Source organism: Calliphora vicina, chromosome 3 (genome assembly GCF_958450345.1).
Source record: "Calliphora vicina chromosome 3, idCalVici1.1, whole genome shotgun sequence".
NCBI classification, from domain to species: Eukaryota; Metazoa; Arthropoda; class Insecta; order Diptera; family Calliphoridae; genus Calliphora; species Calliphora vicina.
Window position 1 is genome coordinate 118402022 of NC_088782.1, and position 23177 is coordinate 118425198.

The 23177-nt window shown below is 27.4% G+C and overlaps 1 protein-coding gene across 1 annotated transcript; it reads right to left on the reverse strand.

Moving 5' to 3' along the window:
• Positions 1 to 6144: 6144 nt before the first annotated feature.
• On the reverse strand, positions 6145 to 19663 carry LOC135954995 (venom protease). The gene is made up of 2 exons (XM_065505264.1): positions 19275 to 19663; positions 6145 to 7174 (listed from the first exon to the last, which is right to left on the reverse strand). Exons 1-2 carry the CDS (start codon positions 19634 to 19636, stop codon positions 6403 to 6405), a joined length of 1134 nt encoding a protein of 377 aa, XP_065361336.1. The 5' UTR covers positions 19637 to 19663; the 3' UTR covers positions 6145 to 6402.
• Positions 19664 to 23177: the final 3514 nt, after the last annotated feature.

A 23177-nucleotide genomic window follows, 5' to 3' on the forward strand; every position in this document is an offset into this window, starting at 1 on the left:
AATTGTATATAAATTCGAAAATAATCCATCGATTTTTAAGATCGATATCTCATTTTGTTACTATTATATGTGGCTTTACGATAAAGCAATAAATCTGAACAATTTCTGATGTTTTAGATTTTTTATGATTTTTTTTAAAACAAACAACTTGGATATTTTTACATATAAAATATATTTTTCCCATTAATTCGTTATTATAACTCTGAAACTACAGGGCCGATTGAAACGCAATATATATGAGAAAATTTGTTTATAGCATGAGGAAAATGTTTTCAAAATTCAATCTATCGAAAGAAGAACTTTAGCTACTCAATTTTATGTATATCATAGAAAAAACTAAAATTTTTGTGAAAATGAGCGAATTCACTTAATTGTGAATAAATTCGAAAATAATCTATCGATTTTTATGATCGATATCTCATTTTGTTCCTACTACATGTGGCTTTGTGATAAAGCAATAAATCTAAACAATTTCTGCCGATTTCGATTTTTCATGATTTTTTTAAAACAAAAAAATTGGATATTTATTATTATAACTCTGAAACTACTGAGCCGATTGAAACGCAATATATATGAGAAAATTAGTTTATAGCATGAGGAAAATGTTTTCAAAATTTAATCAATCGAAAGAAGAACATTAACTACTCAATTTTATGTATATCAAACAAAATAGTAAAATTTTGTGAAAATGAGCGAATTCGCTTAATTGTGAATAAATTCGAAAATAATCCATCGATTTTAATGATCGATATTTCATTTTGTTCTTATTACATGTGGCTTTGTGATAAAGCAATAAATCTAAACAATTTCTGCCGTTTTCGATTTTTCATGATTTTTTTAAAACAAAAAAATTTGCTATTTCACGTAAAAAATATATTTTTTCCATCAATTTGTTATTATAACTCCTAAACTACTGAGCCGATTAAAATACAATATATTACCGTATTAAAGGCTATGTAAATTTGAACGTTTCTAAGTTTATTTTAATAATATGGGACTAGCCATTTTTGAGTTATTATAAATTATGCGTAGAAACATCCAAAAAAAAAAAATTCACAATTTTAGAAAAAAAAAATTTTTAAAAATCTGTCCTTAGAATTTAAAATTTGAACCATATTTATACTTAGGTAGCCATGATGCATCAAATCTATGTAGTGGTTAGTGAAGCATTTTTTAGCTGTTGACCTTTGTTATTGATCTGAAGTATAAAAAAAACTTTGCGATTTTTCATATTAATTCCTAGTATGTTTAAATCAAATTATCTTTATTCCACCGTAATTTTCAAAACTTTTCTTTGTGGTTATGAGACTCTTACACAACAGATTAGATCCCTTTTAAAAATCACTAAGATCTAACCATAAATGAGGAAATTCTAAAACCAAAAACGGACCTAGCCCAATAATATATCAACAACAAATTTCCAAGTCTTAATTCATTTCCATTCATTAATCACGTTTTTGTTTGATTACCAAGCATTACAATTAACACAAATTCTGTATTTAATTCAAAATAAATTATTAACAATTACTTAATTATTTAACAATTATTAAGTTTATATTAGATTCATATATTTTTACTCAAAATTTCCTATACTTTCGTTTTCGTTCAATACTTTAACCCCGTACCATCATGATACACGTACAATAATTTCATTAACAATTTTATTATATTGTTAAATAGCCTGTTTTTTATTATTGTTACTAGTCTTTCTTATCATTTTTATCATCATCTTTGCTGTGTAACAAATTGTTAAAGCTTTTTAAATCGGTTGTAAAAAAGAAGCTGTAAAAACCAGCGCCAGCATTTAATACTGTTAAACGGTATTTACAACAATAAAAACAACAACAAACAACATCATCAAATAAATAAAATGCATCCAAATCTGAAAAAAAACAACAACAATTTCATTATCAGCTGTAAAAAAACAAAAAGCAAAAGATGTGATAATAATTGTTGTTGTTGTTGCTTTGCAATTTTATAACGGTGCAAGAGAATGAGTTATAGAGAGTGAGAAAGAGAAAGAGGGAATAAAAACAGGTAAACAAAACCATAAGAAGAGCATTTAATAATGTGAGCAGTTTAAAGTAACGTAAACAATTAACCCTTGGCAGTCATTATTAGATTTTAGGCAAATATAACTTAAATTTCGGTATTAAAAGAAAAGAAGTAAGAATTTTAGAATGTTGTGAGACAATTTAACACAGATGAGCCATAGTAAAAATAATAAAACAACAGCAAATCTATATTTCAAAACCCAATAAAATTTTAAAAGTTTTTTTTTTTTAAATTTGTTATTGTAAATACCAAAAACTTGTCTTAAAAATTGGAGCGAAAATTACAAAAATGGTATTTTATACAATTTTGCTTACAGGGTCCACATTTCCTTAGGGGCTGGGAAAATACTTTGGAAATAAATATGAAACACATCAAGGTTTCCTAAAATTGTTTTTCGGTTTTCAGATCCCGGCCTTGGGATTTGAAATTTTTATTAAAAAAAAATAGTTTAAATTTTGAAGGAGCGTAGGGGCGGCATAATCGAAAAATAGGACAAGTTTTTTATATCAAAATATTCTCCATAAAGATACCTTACAGAAAATGGAAATTTGTTATGTCCTTAAAGTAAGTTTTTTTTTTTAATAAAAACAAGTAAGAATTAAATATTTTTATAAAATTTTGGGACTTCATTTACCTTAAAAACTAAGAAAAAAAATGTCATAAAAAAGGCAACATTTTGTTTTTCTATGAAGAAATTTTTTTTGTCATTTTTTTAGACGTTTCGCCACATAACTAATGATAACTCAAAAACAGTTAGTCCGATATTATTAAAATAAATTTAGAAAAATTTAAATTTACATAACCTTTAATCCGTTTATATATTGCATTTTAATCGGCTCATTAGTTTCGGAGTTATATTAACAAATTGAAGCAAAAAATATATTTTTTAGGTACATTTTTTTTTAAAAAAAAATCATGAAAAATCGAAAACATCAGAATTTTTTTAGATTTATTACTTTATCGTAAAGCCACAAGTAATAGGAACAAAATGAGATATCGATCTTAAAAATCGATGGATTATTTTCGAATTTATATACAATTAAGTGAATTCGCTCATTTTCACAAAATGTTACTTTTTTGTTTGATATACATAAAATTGAGTAGTTAATGTTCTTCTTTTGAATGACTGAATTTTGAAAAAATGTTCCTCATGCTATAAACAAATTTTCACATATATATTGCGTTTAAATCGGCTCAATAGTTTCGGAGTTATAATAAAAAATTTATGGAAAAATAAACTTTTTATGTGAAAATAAAAAAATTGTTTGTTTTAAAAAATCATGAAAAATCGAAAACATCAGAAATTGTTTAGATTTATTACTTTATCGTAAAGCCACAAGTAATAGGAACAAAATGAGATATCGATCTTAAAAAGCGATGCATTATTTTCGAATTTATATACAATTAAGTGAATTCGCTCATTTTCACAAAATTTCTAAATGAGCGAATTCACTTAATTGTGTATAAATTCGAAAAGAATCAATTGATTTTAATGATCTATATCTCATTTTATTGCTATCATATGTGGCTTTGTGACAAAACAATAAATCTAAAAAATTTCTGTCGTTTTCGATTTTTTATGATTTTTTTAAAACAAAAAAATTTTTTATTTTCACATAAAAATTATATTTTTTCCATAAATTTTTTATTATAACTCCGAAACTACTGAGCCGATTGAAACGCAATATATATGAGAAAATTTGTTTATAGCAGGAGGAACATGTTTTCAAAACTTAATCAATCGTAATAAGATCATTACTATTAAATTTTATGTATAACAAAGAAAAAAATAAAGTTTTTGTGAAAATGAGCGAATTCACTTAATTAAGAATAAATTCGAAAAGAATCCATAGATTTTTAAGATCGATATCTCATTTTATTGCTATCATATGTGGCTTTGTGATAAAGCAATAAATCTGAACAATTTCTGATGTTTTAGATTTTTCATGATTTTTTTAAAACAAAAAAAAAATTTATTTTCACATAAAAAATATAATTTTTCCATCAATTTGTTATTATAACTCCGAAACTACTGAGCCGATTGAAACGCAATATATATGAGAAAATTTGTTTATAGCAGGAGGAAAATGTTTTCAAAATTTAATCAATCAAAAGAAGAACATTAACTACTCAATTTGATGTATATCAAACAAAAAAGTAAAATTTTGTGAAAATGAGCGAATTCACTTAATTGTATATAAATTCGAAAAGAATCCATAGATTTTTAAGATCGATATCTCATTTTATTGCTATCATATGTGGCTTTGTGACAAAACAATAAATCTAAAAAATTTCTGCCGTTTTCCATTTTTCATGATTTTTTTAAAACAAAAAATTTTGTATTTTCACTTAAAAAATATATTTTTTCCATCAATTTGTTATTATAACTCCGAAACTAGTGAGCCGATTAAAACGCAATATATATGAGAAAATTTGTTTATAGCAGGAGGAAAATGTTTTCAAAACTTAATCAATCGTAATAAGATCATTACTATTAAATTTTATGTATAACAAAGAAAAAAATAAAGTTTTTGTGAAAATGAGCGAATTCACTTAATTAAGAATGAATTCGAAAAGAATCCATAGATTTTTAAGATCGATATCTCATTTTATTGCTATCATATGTGGCTTTGTGATAAAGCAATAAATCTGAACAATTTCTGATGTTTTAGATTTTTCATGATTTTTTTAAAACAAAAAATTTTCGCTATTTTCACATAAAATATATATTTTTTCCATAAATTTTTATTATAACTCCGAAACTATTGAGGCGATTGAAACGCAATATATATGAGAAAATTTGTTTATAGCATGAGGAACATTTTTTCAAAATTCATTCAATCATAATAAGATCATTACTATTCAATTTTATGTATATCAAAGAAAAAAATAAAGTTTTTGTGAAAATGAGCGAATTCACTTAATTGAGAATAAATTCGAAATAAATCCATCGATTTTAATGATCGATATTTAATTTTATTCCTATTACAAGTGGCTTTGCGAAAAAGCATTAAATCTGAAAAATTTCTGTCGTTTTCCATTTTTCATGATTTTTTTAAAACAAAAAAATTTAATATTTTCACCTAAAAAATTTATTTTTTCCATCAATTTGTTATTATAACTCCGAAACTAGTGAAGCGATTAAAACGCAATATATAAACGGATTAAAGGTTATGTAAATTTAAACTTTTCCAAGTTTATTTTAATAATATTGGACTAACACTTTTTGAGTTATCATAAATTATGTACAGAAACGTCTAAAAAAAATTCACAATTTTAGAAAAAAAAATTTTTTTTAAAAAACTTCTCCATAGAATTTAAAATTTGGTTAAAAATTTTGTAGTGCTTTAAAAAGCCTCTAAAATCTAAATTTATTTTGTTGCCCTGTAGCCTACCAAAATGCAACAAAAATCGAAACAAAACCAGCCAAATTACAAAAAGTCAATTTGTTTGTTATCTTGAAAAACTACAAATTTTGTTACAATTAGAACAAAGCGGCAACGCTGGTTTGTCAGTGAGTCAGAGTCAGTTAGAGTGAGCCAAGGCGAATCTATAAAAGGTGAGTGACCGACCTCAAAAGATCCGATTCAAGGGAAATTTACATACAAGGTGGTGTCGGTGGCGAATTCAGGAAAATACCAGCGAATTCTTTAATTTTTTATATATGGAGTTTGACATGCAAAACCACTCTCTCATTGTTTCGAATGTCAAACTCCATATATAAAAAATGCATGAATTCGCTCGTATTTAGCTGAATTCGCCAACGACACCACCTTGTATATAGATTCGCCTTGAACAGATTATTATTTTATTTTTTTTTTTATGGACAATTGAACTGTGTTTGTTGTGGCGAAAAATATAATAAAACCAAAAGCAAAAACAACAACAGGCCACATTGACAGTTCACTTAACTTTTAACAAAAAACAAAGTAACTGTTGTTTTTGTTGTAGTTGTGTCATCACCTTCTATAAATTCGTCTTGGTAGGTGCTGTTATAATTAACATTAAACGTGTGTTTCTAAACTGTTTTGTAGATTTTTATAAAACAAAAAGTAAAATAATTAATTAAAAGGTAAAAAGCGCTTCATATTTATAATGAAAACTATTTTGTTTAATTTCCATTTATTTATAAAATTTATAAAGACTATTATGGTATTTAAGGCAATAAAAACTAGTGCTGAACATTTCAATTTAAAAAAGTTAATAGAGACAAAATTTTATAAAAATTTTAATTTTTTTTTAAAAAAAAAATTCATTTTCTTATGTAAAGTGGCAACTAAGTTTTATTAAAACCAAAAAATTGTTCCTTGCTTAACTAAATTACTGGTTAATTTCTTGTAAATTTGCTTAAAAATCTCCATCGCAAAAGCAGCCATCTTTAGAATTCTCCACTATCCAGTCCAAATATTTCGTTACTCTGGTATAAACTCCCGGATAATTGGGCCGGGCACAACCATTACCCCACGAAACAATACCAATCTGCTCATAACGTTTATCATCGGGCCTCAAACGCACCAACGGTCCACCCGAGTCACCCTGGCAGCTGTCACGCTCTCCCTTGCCCGGATAGCCAGCACACATCATATTTTTCGTTATCATTTTCTGTGTATAATTCGTTTGAGCCACACAGGTTTCATTGTCCAACACCGGCACTTCCACCTCCTGCAGCAGACACGATGGCTTGCCATCCTCCTTCAATGTACCCCAGCCAGTTGCAATACCCTTAGTGCCCACAAACAAATCATTTCTCTCCTCAGCCCTAGGCAAACAAATGGGTCTTATGAAACTTGTTATAGGCACACGATCATTTAGACGCAACAAAGCAATATCATTATCAAAATTGGAGAAACTAAACTTTTGCGTGAAAGCTCTTAAAACAAATCGTGTCTCTGGCCTTTCCTTATCATTGCAGCGATCATGTTCACCAAAGGTCACCTTGATCATGAACCACATGAAACCCTTGACACAATGGGCCGCCGTCAAGACATAGCGATCGTTGATGAGAGTGCCGCCACAATAGAAACGATTGAAATAGCTTAAGCGTGCCATCCAGGGGTATTCGCTGACGCCGGTGGTAGTGCCGCCCACAATGCGTGATTCATCATTGCGTTCACCGCATCTAAAAATAGATAATAAAGAGAAATATGTCATAAATCTTAATGCCGGCAAATAATTTTTTCTTGGTATTTTTCAATATGAATATGCTTTGGAACAGTTTTTTTTTTGCTGCAGCTGTTGGGCAAATGGCCAAATATTTTAAAATTTTTAAATAAATATGAAAAATGTTCAGTATTTCTAATGATTTGAAATCAATTTTTATCTGATTTATAAAAATAGATCGTGTAATTGAGGTCTTCAGCCTTAAATGAGAGAAAACAATTGTGAATTATTTGAAATGAAAATTATCGATTAAAACGCCCATAATACTGCTAGACAGGTAGATTTTTATGCTGCACAGTGGGCCAGTATGAAAATATTTTGAAAAATAAATCTGTTACTTCTCTCTAACTGATCATATTGACATAAAATTTCACATAAGCGTAGCAGAGGTGTATTCGAGTTTATTGTTTTTGACGATGGATCACAAAGACCTCTTAGGAGCGGCTCTGTGGGGTCTCAAAGTAGGACACCTCAGATACTAAAAAATTATAAACGGTTTAAAAATCACTTTGAAAATCATTTCTTAACTGTAGCTCTTTATATAGTTTAATAGGTAGTTTAGCTTGATACTTGCATCAGGATAACTCTTAGCTTAACTTTAAACCAAGTTCTTTATACAGTCTAACTTAAGCTTCACATATTTAACTAACTAAAAGTAAAAGTTATTGTATTTTCTATTAAATGAAACTACATAAACAAATAAATAATTTGTACAATTAAATAATTACAGCAAATAAAACAATCAAATTAACCTGCTTTAGTTGCTTTTACTTGAAATATTTAATAAAATTTTTAAAGCAAAAACCAATTAAAATTTCACTAAAGATAATAACACTTTAATAAATACTATAAAATACCAAGCAACAATAAAACCAGTTTCAGTTTTTAAATATTTTAAAACAAAAAAAAAAGAATTTTATAATGAAACAAGATGCTGTTTCAAAAACTCTTTAACAAGTTTCTTTAAAACAGTTTTTAACTTGAGAAAGCTGAGAAAAAGGAAGTAATTTTTAATGGTCTAAAGAAATGAAACAAAAATTATTAAACCTGGTTTTGATTTTGTTATTAAAATTAAATTTTCTTGTGTTATTTTTTGTTTTTTTTTTCAAATATTTTGCAAAAACACTTTCAGCAGATTGCAGGTCATATAAAGAAAACAAAGAAATTAATAAATTGATTCAAAAATACATTAAAGTTTTAATAATAATACTCGTATTTCATGGCTGGGCTTTTTAAATGTAAATTTTTTTTTAGTTTCTGTTTTATTTCACTCAGTTTTATTTTGGCAACCAGAGACATTGATAAACAATGAAATGGAGAAAGATATGTTTAAAGTTGACAACGACTTACCTGGTTTTATACTAAAAACGTTGTTTTATACTAAAAACGTGGTTTTATACTAAAAACGTGAGTTTTAGTATAAAAACGTGATTTTAGTATAAAAACGTGATTTTAGTATAAAAACGTGGTTTTATACTAAAAACTTGGTTTTATACTAAAAACGTAGTTTTATACATAAAACGCGGTTTTATACTAAAAACGTGGTTTTATACTAAAAACGTGGTTTTAATATAAAAACCTGGTTTTAGCATAAAAACGTGGTTTTAGTATAAAAACGTGGTTTTAGTATAAAAACGTGGTTTTATTATAAAAACGTGGTTTTATTATAAAAACGTGGTTTTAGTATAAAAACGTGGTTTTAGTATAAAAACGTGGTTTTAGTATAAAAACGTGGTTTTATTATAAAAACGTGGTTTTATTATAAAAACGTGGTTTTAGTATAAAAACGTGGTTTTAGTATAAAAACGTGGTTTTAGTATAAAAACGTGGTTTTAGTATAAAAACGTGGTTTTATTATAAAAACGTGGTTTTATTATAAAAACGTGGTTTTAGTATAAAAACGTGGTTTTAGTATAAAAACGTGGTTTTAGTATAAAAACGTGGTTTTAGTATAAAAACGTGGTTTTAGTATAAAAACGTGGTTTTAGTATAAAAACGTGGTTTTAGTATAAAAACGTGGTTTTAGTATAAAAACGTGGTTTTAGTATAAAAACGTGGTTTTAGTATAAAAACGTGGTTTTAGTATAAAAACGTGGTTTTAGTATAAAAACGTGGTTTTAGTATAAAAACGTGGTTTTATTATAAAAACGTGGTTTTATTATAAAAACGTGGTTTTAGTATAAAAACGTGGTTTTAGTATAAAAACGTGGTTTTAGTATAAAAACGTGGTTTTATTATAAAAACGTGGTTTTATTATAAAAACGTGGTTTTAGTATAAAAACGTGGTTTTAGTATAAAAACGTGGTTTTAGTATAAAAACGTGGTTTTAGTATAAAAACGTGGTTTTATTATAAAAACGTGGTTTTATTATAAAAACGTGGTTTTAGTATAAAAACGTGGTTTTAGTATAAAAACGTGGTTTTAGTATAAAAACGTGGTTTTAGTATAAAAACGTGGTTTTAGTATAAAAACGTGGTTTTAGTATAAAAACGTGGTTTTAGTATAAAAACGTGGTTTTAGTATAAAAACGTGGTTTTAGTATAAAAACGTGGTTTTAGTATAAAAACGTGGTTTTAGTATAAAAACGTGGTTTTAGTATAAAAACGTGGTTTTAGTATAAAAACGTGGTTTTAGTATAAAAACGTGGTTTTAGTATAAAAACGTGGTTTTATTATAAAAACGTGGTTTTAGTATAAAAACGTGGTTTTAGTATAAAAACGTGGTTTTATTATAAAAACGTGGTTTTATTATAAAAACGTGGTTTTAGTATAAAAACGTGGTTTTAGTATAAAAACGTGGTTTTAGTATAAAAACGTGGTTTTATTATAAAAACGTGGTTTTATTATAAAAACGTGGTTTTAGTATAAAAACGTGGTTTTAGTATAAAAACGTGGTTTTAGTATAAAAACGTGGTTTTAGTATAAAAACGTGGTTTTAGTATAAAAACGTGGTTTTAGTATAAAAACGTGGTTTTAGTATAAAAACGTGGTTTTAGTATAAAAACGTGGTTTTAGTATAAAAACGTGGTTTTAGTATAAAAACGTGGTTTTAGTATAAAAACGTGGTTTTAGTATAAAAACGTGGTTTTAGTATAAAAACGTGGTTTTAGTATAAAAACGTGGTTTTAGTATAAAAACGTGGTTTTAGTATAAAAACGTGGTTTTAGTATAAAAACGTGGTTTTAGTATAAAAACGTGGTTTTAGTATAAAAACGTGGTTTTAGTATAAAAACGTGGTTTTAGTATAAAAACGTGGTTTTAGTATAAAAACGTGGTTTTAGTATAAAAACGTGGTTTTAGTATAAAAACGTGGTTTTAGTATAAAAACGTGGTTTTAGTATAAAAACGTGGTTTTAGTATAAAAACGTGGTTTTAGTATAAAAACGTGGTTTTAGTATAAAAACGTGGTTTTAGTATAAAAACGTGGTTTTAGTATAAAAACGTGGTTTTAGTATAAAAACGTGGTTTTAGTATAAAAAATGTGGTTTTAGTATAAAAACGTGGTTTTAGTATAAAAACGTGGTTTTAGTATAAAAACGTGGTTTTAGTATAAAAACGTGGTTTTAGTATAAAAACGTGGTTTTAGTATAAAAACGTGGTTTTAGTATAAAAACGTGGTTTTATACTAAAAACGTGATTTTAGTATAAAGACGTGGTTTTATACTAAAAACGTGGTTTTATACTAAAAACGTGGTTTTAGTATAAAGACGTGGTTTTATACTAAAAACGTGGTTTTAGTATAAAGACGTGTTTTTATACTAAAAACCAGGTTTTAGTATAAAAACGTGGTTTTATACTAAAAACGTGGTTTTATACTAAAAACGTGGTTTTATACTAAAAACGTGGTTTTATACTAAAAACCAGGTTTTACACTAAAAACGTGGTTTTATACTAAAAACCAGGTTTTAGTATAAAAACCAGGTATTATAGTATATTTGAAGTTAAACTGGGAATATATTTGAAGCTAAAATATGATTATATAAAGATCCACGTTTAAAGCTAAACTATAACTATATTTGAAGCTAAAATATGGCTATATTTCAAGCTAAAATATGACTATATAAAGATCCAAGTTTGATGCTAAAATTTTACTATGGCAAAGCCACAGTTAATCGCTTCCCAAAACTATTGAAAATTAATTAATATCATAGAGTCAGCTGTTACAAACTGTTTAACAAACCCATCACTACCTTAAACTCTTATAGAATTTCGGTTCATGTGAATGAATATAAATGGTTCATTCTTCTTCAAAATGATTCATAATACTATCTCTCCCCAAAACAAAACAAAAAAACGAAAAGAAAAAATACAGCAGCAAAGAACAACAATACCATAAAAATATGAATAAATTTTAAAATTCCCAAAACAGCACCATCAAAAAAATGTGTGTCATTGGCCTTAAACAAATAAAAAAAGTTAAATCACTTAAACATTTATTGATACAAAATTTTGTTTTCTTTTTTTTTTTTGTATTTTTATTGTAAATAAACTGGCCTAAATGTGGATTAAGGCAAAATAAAAAACCTATTAATAAAAGTAGGTCTGCTTAAGGAAAACAAATCTTTAGTTTTTTTTACATGTAAGTGTGTTCAAAATCATAAAATTTAAAAAACAATTTGAAAAGAAATTTTGCCAAGTAATGAAAGGAAAATAAAAATTTACATAAATTTTATGGTATTAAATTAGAGGCAGCCTAAAAGGAAGTAACAATTTGATGTTAGGTTAATTCTTTTGTACTAAAATTGTTATTAAAACCCTTAAACTAACAAAAACATTGGAAATATTAGTGAATATTAAGCTTTAAGAAATGTGTTTAAGAATGCTCTTCAATATTGTCAATAAACTTAATTAATTTATTTTTTATCAAACCCTGTTGAACTTGCAACACTTACTTATGTTGAGTATTTTGCCTTAAAACTTATTAAATAGCTGAGACAATTTTATTAGGTTGGCTGCAAGCAACATTTATAAGCCATAAACTGGTCTTTAAAGCAAACTACTTGCCACCAAAAGAAAGATAGAAAAGAAAAAAAACTGCAGCAAAGAAAATAAGTTGCGTAAGTTTTGTTTGTGCAGCTCCTTTCTCCCTAGCAAACCAACCATTAAGTAAGTGAATTGAGGCTGCTGGTTGGGATTTTTCTTCTTCTCCTTTTTCATCTTGTCATAAAACTTTCAATAGTTGTTTGCCACAGACAGTTATGTTGACTATTTATTTATGCAACAGCATCATCGTCATCAGCATCATCATCTTGCCACATTTTAAAGAAAGAACTCTCAAGGCAAAACAAATTTATACATTGCACTCATTTTATGGTTTGATTTATGCGAGTGAAATGACACAATCACAGGAAGAAATACAGCTATATGAGCAGTTAAACAGTATCCGAGCAAGGAATTTATAGAATGAGGAAAAAATAAAACAAGTTTTTCGTTTGTGTTAAATATTGATGAAGCAACAAGTTGTTGGTGGCTGAATTATGAATTCAGAATTTCAAGAAACGGTTTTATGAGCTGCAAGCTACACATAATTATGAGGATATAAAGGCTAAAATAAAGAGATCAGGAAGTGAAGATGATCCAGGCAAATCTAAGACTTTAAAAAGGTTTTAATTGAAGATAAAATAACACAGTCTTATTTTATCTTAAGACTATATAAAGACCCTCAATTAAAGCTAAAATATGACTATATTTGAAGCTAAAATATGACTATATTTGAAGCTCAAATATGACTACACATGAAGCTAAATTATGACTGTATTCTAAGCTCAAATATGACTATATTTGTAGCTTAAATAAGACTATATTTGAAGTTAAAATATGCCTATATTTAATGCACAAATATGACAATATATGAAGCTAAAATATGAATATGTATATTTGAAGCTAAAATATGACTATACGAAGCTAAAATAAGATTATATTTGAAGCTAAAATATGACTATATTTAAAGGTAAAAAAAAAATATATATTAAAAGCCAAAATATGACTACATTTGAAGCCAAAATATGACTAAATTTGAAGCTAAAATATGACTATATTTTAAAGCTAAAATCTGACCAAATTTGAAGCTTCAATTTATTGACCCAACCTCTAAGACAATATAAATGCCATCAATGGAAACTAAAAAAAAACTATATTTCCTCTATATTTCACTCTTACTTAGTTTTCTACTTTTATTAGTTGTTAAATCTATTCTAAAGTCTCTTAAAATAATTTAAACTATCCAAAATATTTGGGGTATTCACACGATCTGCTATTAGTCATATTGTCATAATGTCCTAACATATTATAATAGTAGTTGTTATATTTTAAACAAAAAAAGACATTATGACAATATGACTGATAAGAGACCCTGTGAATTTTCCAATTGTGTTTTGAATTTATGTTATTTTTTATGATTAATTTACAATCGTTTTCAGTACGAATTTTTAAGTGTCTTAGCGACGCCATTAAAGCAATTCATTTAACAATTTGTTTTCCAAAAAAAAAAAAATTGCTTTAAAATTCAAGACACATTAAGTGGGTGAAATAAAATATAAAAGAATACAAAAAAAAAAGAAATGAATGACAAGCATAAAAGTAATAATTGGTATGACAATTACGTTCACTTTGTTCTTAAAAAAGAGAACAGTAAACATTCTTGCTTTTTTTCTTGATTTTTAAATGGCCTAAACTCATAAAATTACACTGAAAGATATAAAGGCGAAAGAGAAAAAAAGAAAATTAAACAAAAGTGTTGAATAAAAATTGTTTTCAAGCAGTGGCTATTAAGGAGTGAGATCGAAAAATTCTTAACACACGTTTTTCATTACATTTTTTAACCCAAGTATTATTTGAATTTTTTTTTGATCAAGTTACCTTTGAAAAACATGTCAGTTATTATGTGTAATGTCAATTATATTAATTTTTTTGTTAATCTGATTAAAATGAGTGACCAGAAAAAAGTGCGTACTGAAATTATTAAATATTTTCAACAAAACCCAACTTGGTCTTACAAAAAGTTGGCCAAGCATACAAAGGTCTGCCGTCAAACTGTTTCCAATGTTATTAAACAGTACCGGGAGAACTTGTCAGTTGATAGAAAACCTGGTTCAGGTAGAAGGAATGGTCCACCTGATGTTTCTAAAGCAAATAAATAGAAAGCATTTTCCAAAGAACTCCCTCCATTTCCGGAAGGAAAGCAGTCCGGTTAGGTCAGTACTCGGACTATTTGGTACGAAAAGTTAAAGCTAATGCAGGTTTAAAAACATACAAGGCTCAAAAAGTTCCTGACAGGAACGCTACTAAAAATTTAGAGGCCAAAAACAGAGCACGGAAATTGAAGTCAAGTTTTATAAAAAAATATTCTTGCTGCATAATGGATGACGAAACGTATGTTCTGGCAGATTTTTCGCAACTTCCAGGTCAAAAATTTTATGTTGCTGATGCTCGAGGGAATGTTGAAGAAAAGTTTAGGACCCAAAAGCAGACAAAATTTCCCAGAAAGTTCTTGGTATGGCAAGCAATATGCAGTTGCGGCAAAAGAAGCCACTCATTTGTTACAACGGGCTCTATAAATACCGAAATTTACATCAAGGAATGTTTACAAAAAAGGCTGCTTCCATTCATAAGACTTCATAATGTGTCCACTTATTTTTGGCCTGACTTGGCATCCTGTCACTATGGCAAACAAGCCCTTGAGTGGTACAAGAACAATAATGTGGTATTTGTACCAAGAGAGGCAAATCCTCCAAACTGCCCGGAGCTAAGGCCAGTGGAGAGATATTGGGCTCTTGTTAAAAGAGAATTGAAGAGTACAAAAAAGGTGTCCAAAAGTGTGGTAGATTTTAAACGGAGATGGACTACATGTTCGAGCAAAGTGACAGAAAGCACTATAAAAACGTTAATGGAAGGGTTTCCGAAAAAGGTTCAAAATTTCATCACTAGTGATTAAAACTATAAAAATAATTTTTTTTGTAAATTGTAATAATAATTTCAATCAAATAAAAAAAAAATTAAAGCTGTAAGTTTAGTGGTTTCTTTTTTATAAACATATATGTATGTTAAGAATTTTTCGATCTCACTCCTTAGAATCTAAACACACCAGGGGATAAACCTAAAACTTGGTTTGTATACTAAAACCTGGTTTTTATTCTAAAACCTGGTTTTTATTCTAAAAACTGGTTTTTATTCTAAAACCTGGTTTTTATTCTAAAAACTGGTTTTTATTCTAAAACCTGGTTTTTATTCTAAAAACTGGTTTTTATTCTAAAACCACGTTTTTATACTAAAACCACGTTTTTATACTAAAACCACGTTTTTATACTAAAACCACGTTTTTATACTAAAACCACGTTTTTATACTAAAACCACGTTTTTATACTAAAACCACGTTTTTATACTAAAACCACGTTTTATACTAAAACCACGTTTTTATACTAAAACCACGTTTTTATACTAAAACCACGTTTTTATACTAAAACCACGTTTTTATACTAAAACCACGTTTTTATACTAAAACCACGTTTTTATACTAAAACCACGTTTTTATACTAAAACCACGTTTTTATACTAAAACCACGTTTTTATACTAAAACCACGTTTTTATACTAAAACCACGTTTTTATACTAAAACCACGTTTTTTAATTAAACCACGTTTTTTAATAAAACCCTCGTTTTATACTAAAAACCTGGTTTTATACTAAAACCCTGGTTTTATACTAAAACCCTGGTTTTATACTAAAACCTGGTTTTATACTAAAACCCTGGTTTTATACTAAAACCCTGGTTTTATACTAAAACCCTGGTTTTATACTAAAACCCTGGTTTTATACTAAAACCCTGGTTTTATACTAAACCCTGGTTTTATACTAAAACCCTGGTTTTATACTAAACCCTGGTTTTATACTAAACCCTGGTTTTATTCTAAAACCCTGGTTTTATTCTAAAACCCTGGTTTTATTCTAAAACCCTGGTTTTATAGTAAAAACCTGATTTTATACTAAAAACCTGGTTGTATACTAAAACCCTGTTTTATACTAAGAACCAGGTTTTAGTATAAAACCAGGTTTTAGTATAAAACCAGGTTCTTAGTATAAAACCAGGTTCTTAGTATAAAAACCAGGTTTTAGTATAAAAACGTGGTTTTAGTATAAAAACGTGGTTTTAGTATAAAGACCAGGTTTTAGTATAAAACCAGGGTTTTAGTATAAAAACGTGGTTTTAGTATAAAGACCAGGTTTTAGTATAAAAACCAGGTTTTAGTATAAAAACCAGGTTTTAGTATAAAACCAGGTTTTAGAATAAAAACCTGGTTTTATACTAAAACCCTGCTTTTATACTAAAAACCTGGTTTTATACTAAAAACCTGGTTTTATACTAAAACCCTGGTTTTTATACTAAAACCCTGGTTTTTATACTAAAACCCTGGTTTTTATACTAAAACCCTGGTTTTTATACTAAAACCCTGGTTTTTATACTAAAACCCTGGTTTTTATACTAAAACCCTGGTTTTTATACTAAAACCCTGGTTTTTATACTAAAACCCTGGTTTTAATACTAAAACCCTGGTTTTTATACTAAAACCACGTTTTTATACTAAAACCACGTTTTTATACTAAAACCTGGTTTTTATACTAAAAACTGGTTTTTATACTAAAAACTGGTTTTTATACTAAAACCTGGTTTTTATACTAAAAACTGGTTTTTATACTAAAAACTGGTTTTTATACTAAAACCTGGTTTTTGTACTAAAACCTGGTTTTTGTACTAAAACCTGGTTTTTGTACTAAAACCTGGTTTTTGTACTAAAACCTGGTTTTTATACTAAAACCTGGTTTTTATACTAAAACCTGGTTTTTATACTAAAACCACGTTTTTATACTAAAACCTGGTTTTTATACTAAAACCTGGTTTTTATACTAAAACCACGTTTTTATACTAAAACCACGTTTTTATACTAAAACCACGTTTTTATACTAAAACCACGTTTTTATACTAAAACCACGTTTTTATACTAAAACCACGTTTTTATACTAAAACCTGGTTTTTATACTAAAACCTGGTTTTTGTACTAAAACCTGGTTTTTGTACTAAAACCTGGTTTTTGTACTAAAACCTGGTTTTTATACTAAAACCTGGTTTTTATACTAAAACCTGGTTTTTATACTAAAACCTGGTTTTTATACTAAAACCACGTTTTTATACTAAAACCTGGTTTTTATACTAAAACCACGTTTTTATACTAAAACCACGTTTTTATACTAAAACCACGTTTTTATACTAAAACCACGTTTTTATACTAAAACCACGTTTTTATACTAAAACCACGTTTTTATACTAAAACCACGTTTTTATACTAAAACCACGTTTTTATACTAAAACCACGTTTTTATACTAAAACCACGTTTTTATACTAAAACCACGTTTTTATACTAAAATCACGTTTTTATACTAAAACCACGTTTTTATACTAAAACCACGTTTTTATACTAAAACCACGTTTTTATACTAAAACCACGTTTTTATACTAAAACCTGGTTTTTATACTAAAACCTGGTTTTTATACTAAAACCTGGTTTTTGTACTAAAACCTGGTTTTTGTACTAAAAACTGGTTTTTATACTAAAACCTGGTTTTTTGTACTAAAACCTGGTTTTTGTACTAAAGCCTGGTTTTTGTACTAAAACCTGGTTTTTATACTAAAACCTGGTCTTTATACTAAAACCTGGTCTTTATACTAAAACCTGGTCTTTATACTAAAACCTGGTCTTTATACTAAAACCTGGTCTTTATACTAAAACCACGTTTTTATACTAAAACCACGTTTTTATACTAAAACCACGTTTTTATACTAAAACCACGTTTTTATACTAAAACCACGTTTTTATACTAAAACCACGTTTTTATACTAAAACCTGGATTTTATACTAAAACCTGGTTTTTATACTAAAACCTGGTTTTTGTACTAAAACCTGGTTTTTATACTAAAACCTGGTTTTTATACTAAAAACTGGTTTTTATACTAAAACCTGGTTTTTATACTAAAACCTGGTTTTTGTACTAAAACCTGGTTTTCATACTAAAACCTGGTTTTCATACTAAAACCTGGTTTTCATACTAAAACCTGGTTTTTATACTAAAACCTGGTTTTTATACTAAAACCTGGTTTTTGTACTAAAACCTGGTTTTTATACTAAAACCTGGTTTTTATACTAAAACCTGGTTTTTATACTAAAAACTGGTTTTTATACTAAAACCTGGTTTTTATACTAAAACCTGGTTTTTATACTAAAACCTGGTTTTTGTACTAAAAACTGGTTTTTATACTAAAACCTGGTTTTTATACTAAATCCTGGTTTTTGTACTAAAACTTGGTTTTTTATACAACCTGGTTTTTATACTAAAACCTGGTCTTTATACTAAAACCACGTTTTTATACTAAAACCACGTTTTTATACTAAAACCACGTTTTTATACTAAAACCACGTTTTTATACTAAAACCACGTTTTTATACTAAAACCTGGTTTTTATACTAAAACCTGGTTTTTATACTAAAACCTGGTTTTTATACTAAAACCTGGTTTTTTGTACTAAAACCTGGTTTTTGTACTAAAACCTGGTTTTTGTACTAAAGCCTGGTTTTTATACTAAAACCTGGTTTTTGTACTAAAACCTGGTTTTTATACTAAAACCTGGTTTTTATACTAAAAACTGGTTTTTATACTAAAACCTGGTTTTTATACTAAAACCTGGTTTTTATACTAAAATCAGGTTTTAGTACAAAAACCAGATATAGTACAAAAACCTGGTTTTTGTACTAAAACCTTGTTTTTGTACTAAAACCTGGTTTTTATACTAAAACCTGGTTTTTGTACTAAAACCTGTTTTTTATACAACCTGGTTTTTATACTAAAACCTGGTTTTTGTACTAAAACCTGGTTTTTATACTAAAACCTGGTTTTTATACTAAATTCACGTTTTTATACTAAAACCAACATTTAGAAATAGTTCTCTTTCTGCCGACCACTGCTGTTTTCTACCAATTACTTAAAACATTTAGTTTTTATCTGTTAATTACCTGCATGAACATGTTGTCGAATACAGTGTATCCTGGGCTGCTGCTGCTCCTGCATTATTATTAGCATTTACTCCATTAGTCGTAGTGTTTGATTGTGGTTTTGAATTGTTGCGATTAAAGACACCAAACCAAGTTTTGATGGGATTTTCTTGTCTGCCTGATGGTTGAGATGCTGCTAATTTGATTTGATGAAGACGATGCTGATGCAAATCTAGGCCTTTGGCTGGCACTTTTTTTGGCAGCTGTTGACTGTAGGCATGATATTTACCAGGAAGTATATTGCCATCATGTTCATTTAGAGCCAGCGTTAAACAAATACAGGAAATAATTAAAATGCAAACAGTTTGTTCTAAATGGAGCATTTTGTTTGAAACTGTAACTGTGTTTGGGAATTTTGGTTTAAACTCAAAATTTAAGAACTGCAGTAGTGTTAATGTTAGAAACACGTTTAACTAAACGTTAGTTACACAGTTTTTGTTATATAATTTTAGTTTAATTTTTTGTTATTATTAAAAGTATGTTGTTAATTGCTTGTGGAATTCACTGTTGTTTTGCGTTTAGCTGTGTCACGCTATAGAATTTAGTTTTTTTTGATATTTTCTTTTGCAAAATTTCACATGCACATCTTAATGTAATAATTTAGCAACATGCATATTGTTTAAAAAGCTGTAAAACTACACAAATTACAGTTAAAGATTGTAAGGAGACTGGGCGGGGAAGATGTGGTTTTAAATACCCTACACCAGGAGCAAAGCAAACAGCTGTAGTCTTAGTTTAGCTTGAAAGTTAGATGCTAAAATAGTCATAATTTACATTATAATTTAGCTCTTTAAATAGTCTTAACTTAGCTTGCAATAGCGGTTCAATTTAGCTTCAATTACAGTTATTTGTAGTAGAAAATTATTGTCCCAGTTTAGCTTCAATTGAAAGTCTTTGTTCAAATTCTTTTTTAGTCTGGGTTTAGCTTGAAATGTAGGTCTAGTTTAGTTGCAATTAAATGGCTTTGTATAGTCTTGGTTTAGTTTGAAATGTAGGTCTAGTTTAGCTTCAATTAAAGGGTTATTATAATCTTGGTTTAGCTTGAAATGTAGGTCTAATTTGTTGTAGCTTTAATTGAATGCCTTAATAAAACCCTAAATCCTTTTAAACTCCTAGTTAAGTTTCAAATTTAAATCATCTTAAATGTTTGTTTGTTAAACTTAGTTTAACTAGCTGATTAAATGACCGTTTAATAAAACTTTAGTTCAATATAATCTTATAAATAGTAATTTATTTGGAAAATACAGCTTGGGTTAGTTAATCTTTAGTTTAGTTAGTTTGTTTATAGTAATCTAAGTTTAAGTATGACTGTATGCCAGCTCTTGGGAGTAGGGTATGAAAACTTTTGCTATAAACTGCTAAAGATGTTTAAATTCTTTAGAAATTTTGTTATTTTTTAGAAAATTATTTCCTTTTAATGGAAAATTATTATTTTAATTTCTATTAATATTTTTTTGATTTTTGTTGAATTTTATTTAAACAAAAATTTCAATTAAATTTTTTCAAAAAAAATTTTAAATAAAATTGTGAATTTTATTAGACATTTCTCCACATAATTAACGATAACTCAAAAACGTTTAGTCCGATATTATTAAAATAAACATAGAAATTTAAGAGCATTAACTACTCAATTTTATGTATATCAAAGAAAAAACTAAAATTTTTGTGAAACTGAGCGAATTCACTTAATTAAGAATAAATTCGAAAAGAATCCATCGAGTTTTATGATTGATATCTCATTTTGTTGCTATTATATGTGGCTTTGCCATAAACTAATAAATCTGAACAATTTCTGAAGTTTTCGATTTTTAATGATTTTTTAAAAACAAAAAAATTTTCTAATTTCAAGTAAAAAATATATTTTTTCCATCAATTTGTTATTATAACTCCGAAACTACTGAGCCGATTAAAATGCAATATATATGAGAAAATTTGTTTATAGCATGAGGAAAATGTTTTCAAAATTCAATCAATCCAAAGAAGAACATTAACTACTTAATTTGATGTATATCATAGAAAAAACTAAAATTTTGTGAAAATGAGCGAATTCACTTAATTAAGAATAAATTAGAAAATAATCAACCGATTTTTATGATTGATATCTCATTTTGTTGCTATTATATGTGGCTTTACCATAAACTAATAAATCTGAACAATTTCTGAAGTTTTCGATTTTTCATGATTTTTTTAAAACAAAAAAATTTTAAAATTTCAAGTAAAAAAAATATTTTTTCCATCAATTTGTTATTATAACTCCGAAACTACTGAGCCGATTGTAACGCAATATATATAAGAAAATTTGTTTATAGCATGAGGAAAATGTTTTCAAAATTCAATCAATCGAAAGAAGAACATTAACTATTAAATTTTATATATATCAAACAAAATAGTAAAATTTTGTGAAAATGAGCGAATTCACTTAATTGAGGATAAATTCGAAAAAAATCCATGGATTTTTATGATCGATATTTTGTTTTGTTGCTATTATATGTAGCTTTGCGATAAAGCAATAAATCTGAACAATTTCTGGCGTTTTCGATTTTTAATGATTTTTTAAAAAAAAAAAATTTGATATTTGAACGTAAAAAATATATTTTTTCCATTAATTTTTTAATATAACTCCGAAACTATTGAGCCGATTAAAATGCAATATATAAACGGATTAAAGGCTATGTAAAACTAAAATTTTCTAAACTTATTTGAATAACATTGGACTAACCGTTTTTGAGTTATCATTAGTTATGTGGGGAAACGTCTAAAAAAAAATTCACAATTTTCCTTAAATTTTTTTTTTTAAATTTGGACCATATTTGTATTATTGTTACCACAATACATCAAAATAGTATAGTGGCTTAAAAAGCCTCTATTTTTTTTTTATTTTGTTGCCCGGTGTTTAAGACTGAATAATTAATTTCATATAATTAAGTTATTTATTCATTATTTCATTTAAATTTCATTATTACTTTTTTATTTTATTTTAATTTAAAAAATTATTTATTAATTTCACGCTGCTTTTGGTTTAATTTATTAAAAAAAAACTTTAATAACTTCTTTTTTTCTTCCAAAACTTTGGTTTTTGTAATTATTCAAATGTATAAATTCATTTCTGTTTTTTTTTATTTTCAAATGTTAGAACTTTTCTCTTTCTTTCTTTCTATCTTTTCTTTAAGCTGTTAAGAATATTAATTGATTGAATATTTCTTTGATTTTATAACCGTTTTAAAAATTTGCCAACATCTTTTCACGCGAAAGTCTGTTTAAAAACTAAACGTAAACGTTGTTACGTTTCCTACAACAATGTCCATAACGACGACATTTCTTTCTTGACTTTCCATGTGTGTCTTCTTCTGCAGCTTTAATAATAATCAGTTTTGTTTTTTTTTTTTAGTTTTCTTTACTGTCAACGTTTTTACGCATGCGATCATAATTGATCTTGTGTATTGTATTGCCAAGTCAACGTTAAACGTTGCAGCGCAGTTGGTTTTAACCATGGCTTTGAATTTTTAATAAACCAAACTAAACTTAACTAAACTAAACTGTGGCACTCCACTGTGGAGAAAAAAGAATGCTTGTTCTTTGTACACAAACAACTACGTGCTTGGCCTGCTCATTCATGTGTATTTTGTCTTGTTGTTGCTGTTGTTTGTTTGCTTTTGTAAACAATTGTTTATTTATTGTTGTTGACTTTTTGTGTGCTCCCCTGTTTACCACACATATGTATGCTCTCATACTCATATATATTCATACATACGTGCCATCACACTCCCCTTTCGTGGGGGAAGAGAGACTGAGTGAGCTCAAAGAAAGTCTCGTTTATGGTCGTTTTTATTTATTTGTTGGGGTCGTGTTTCTGTGTGTGTGTAG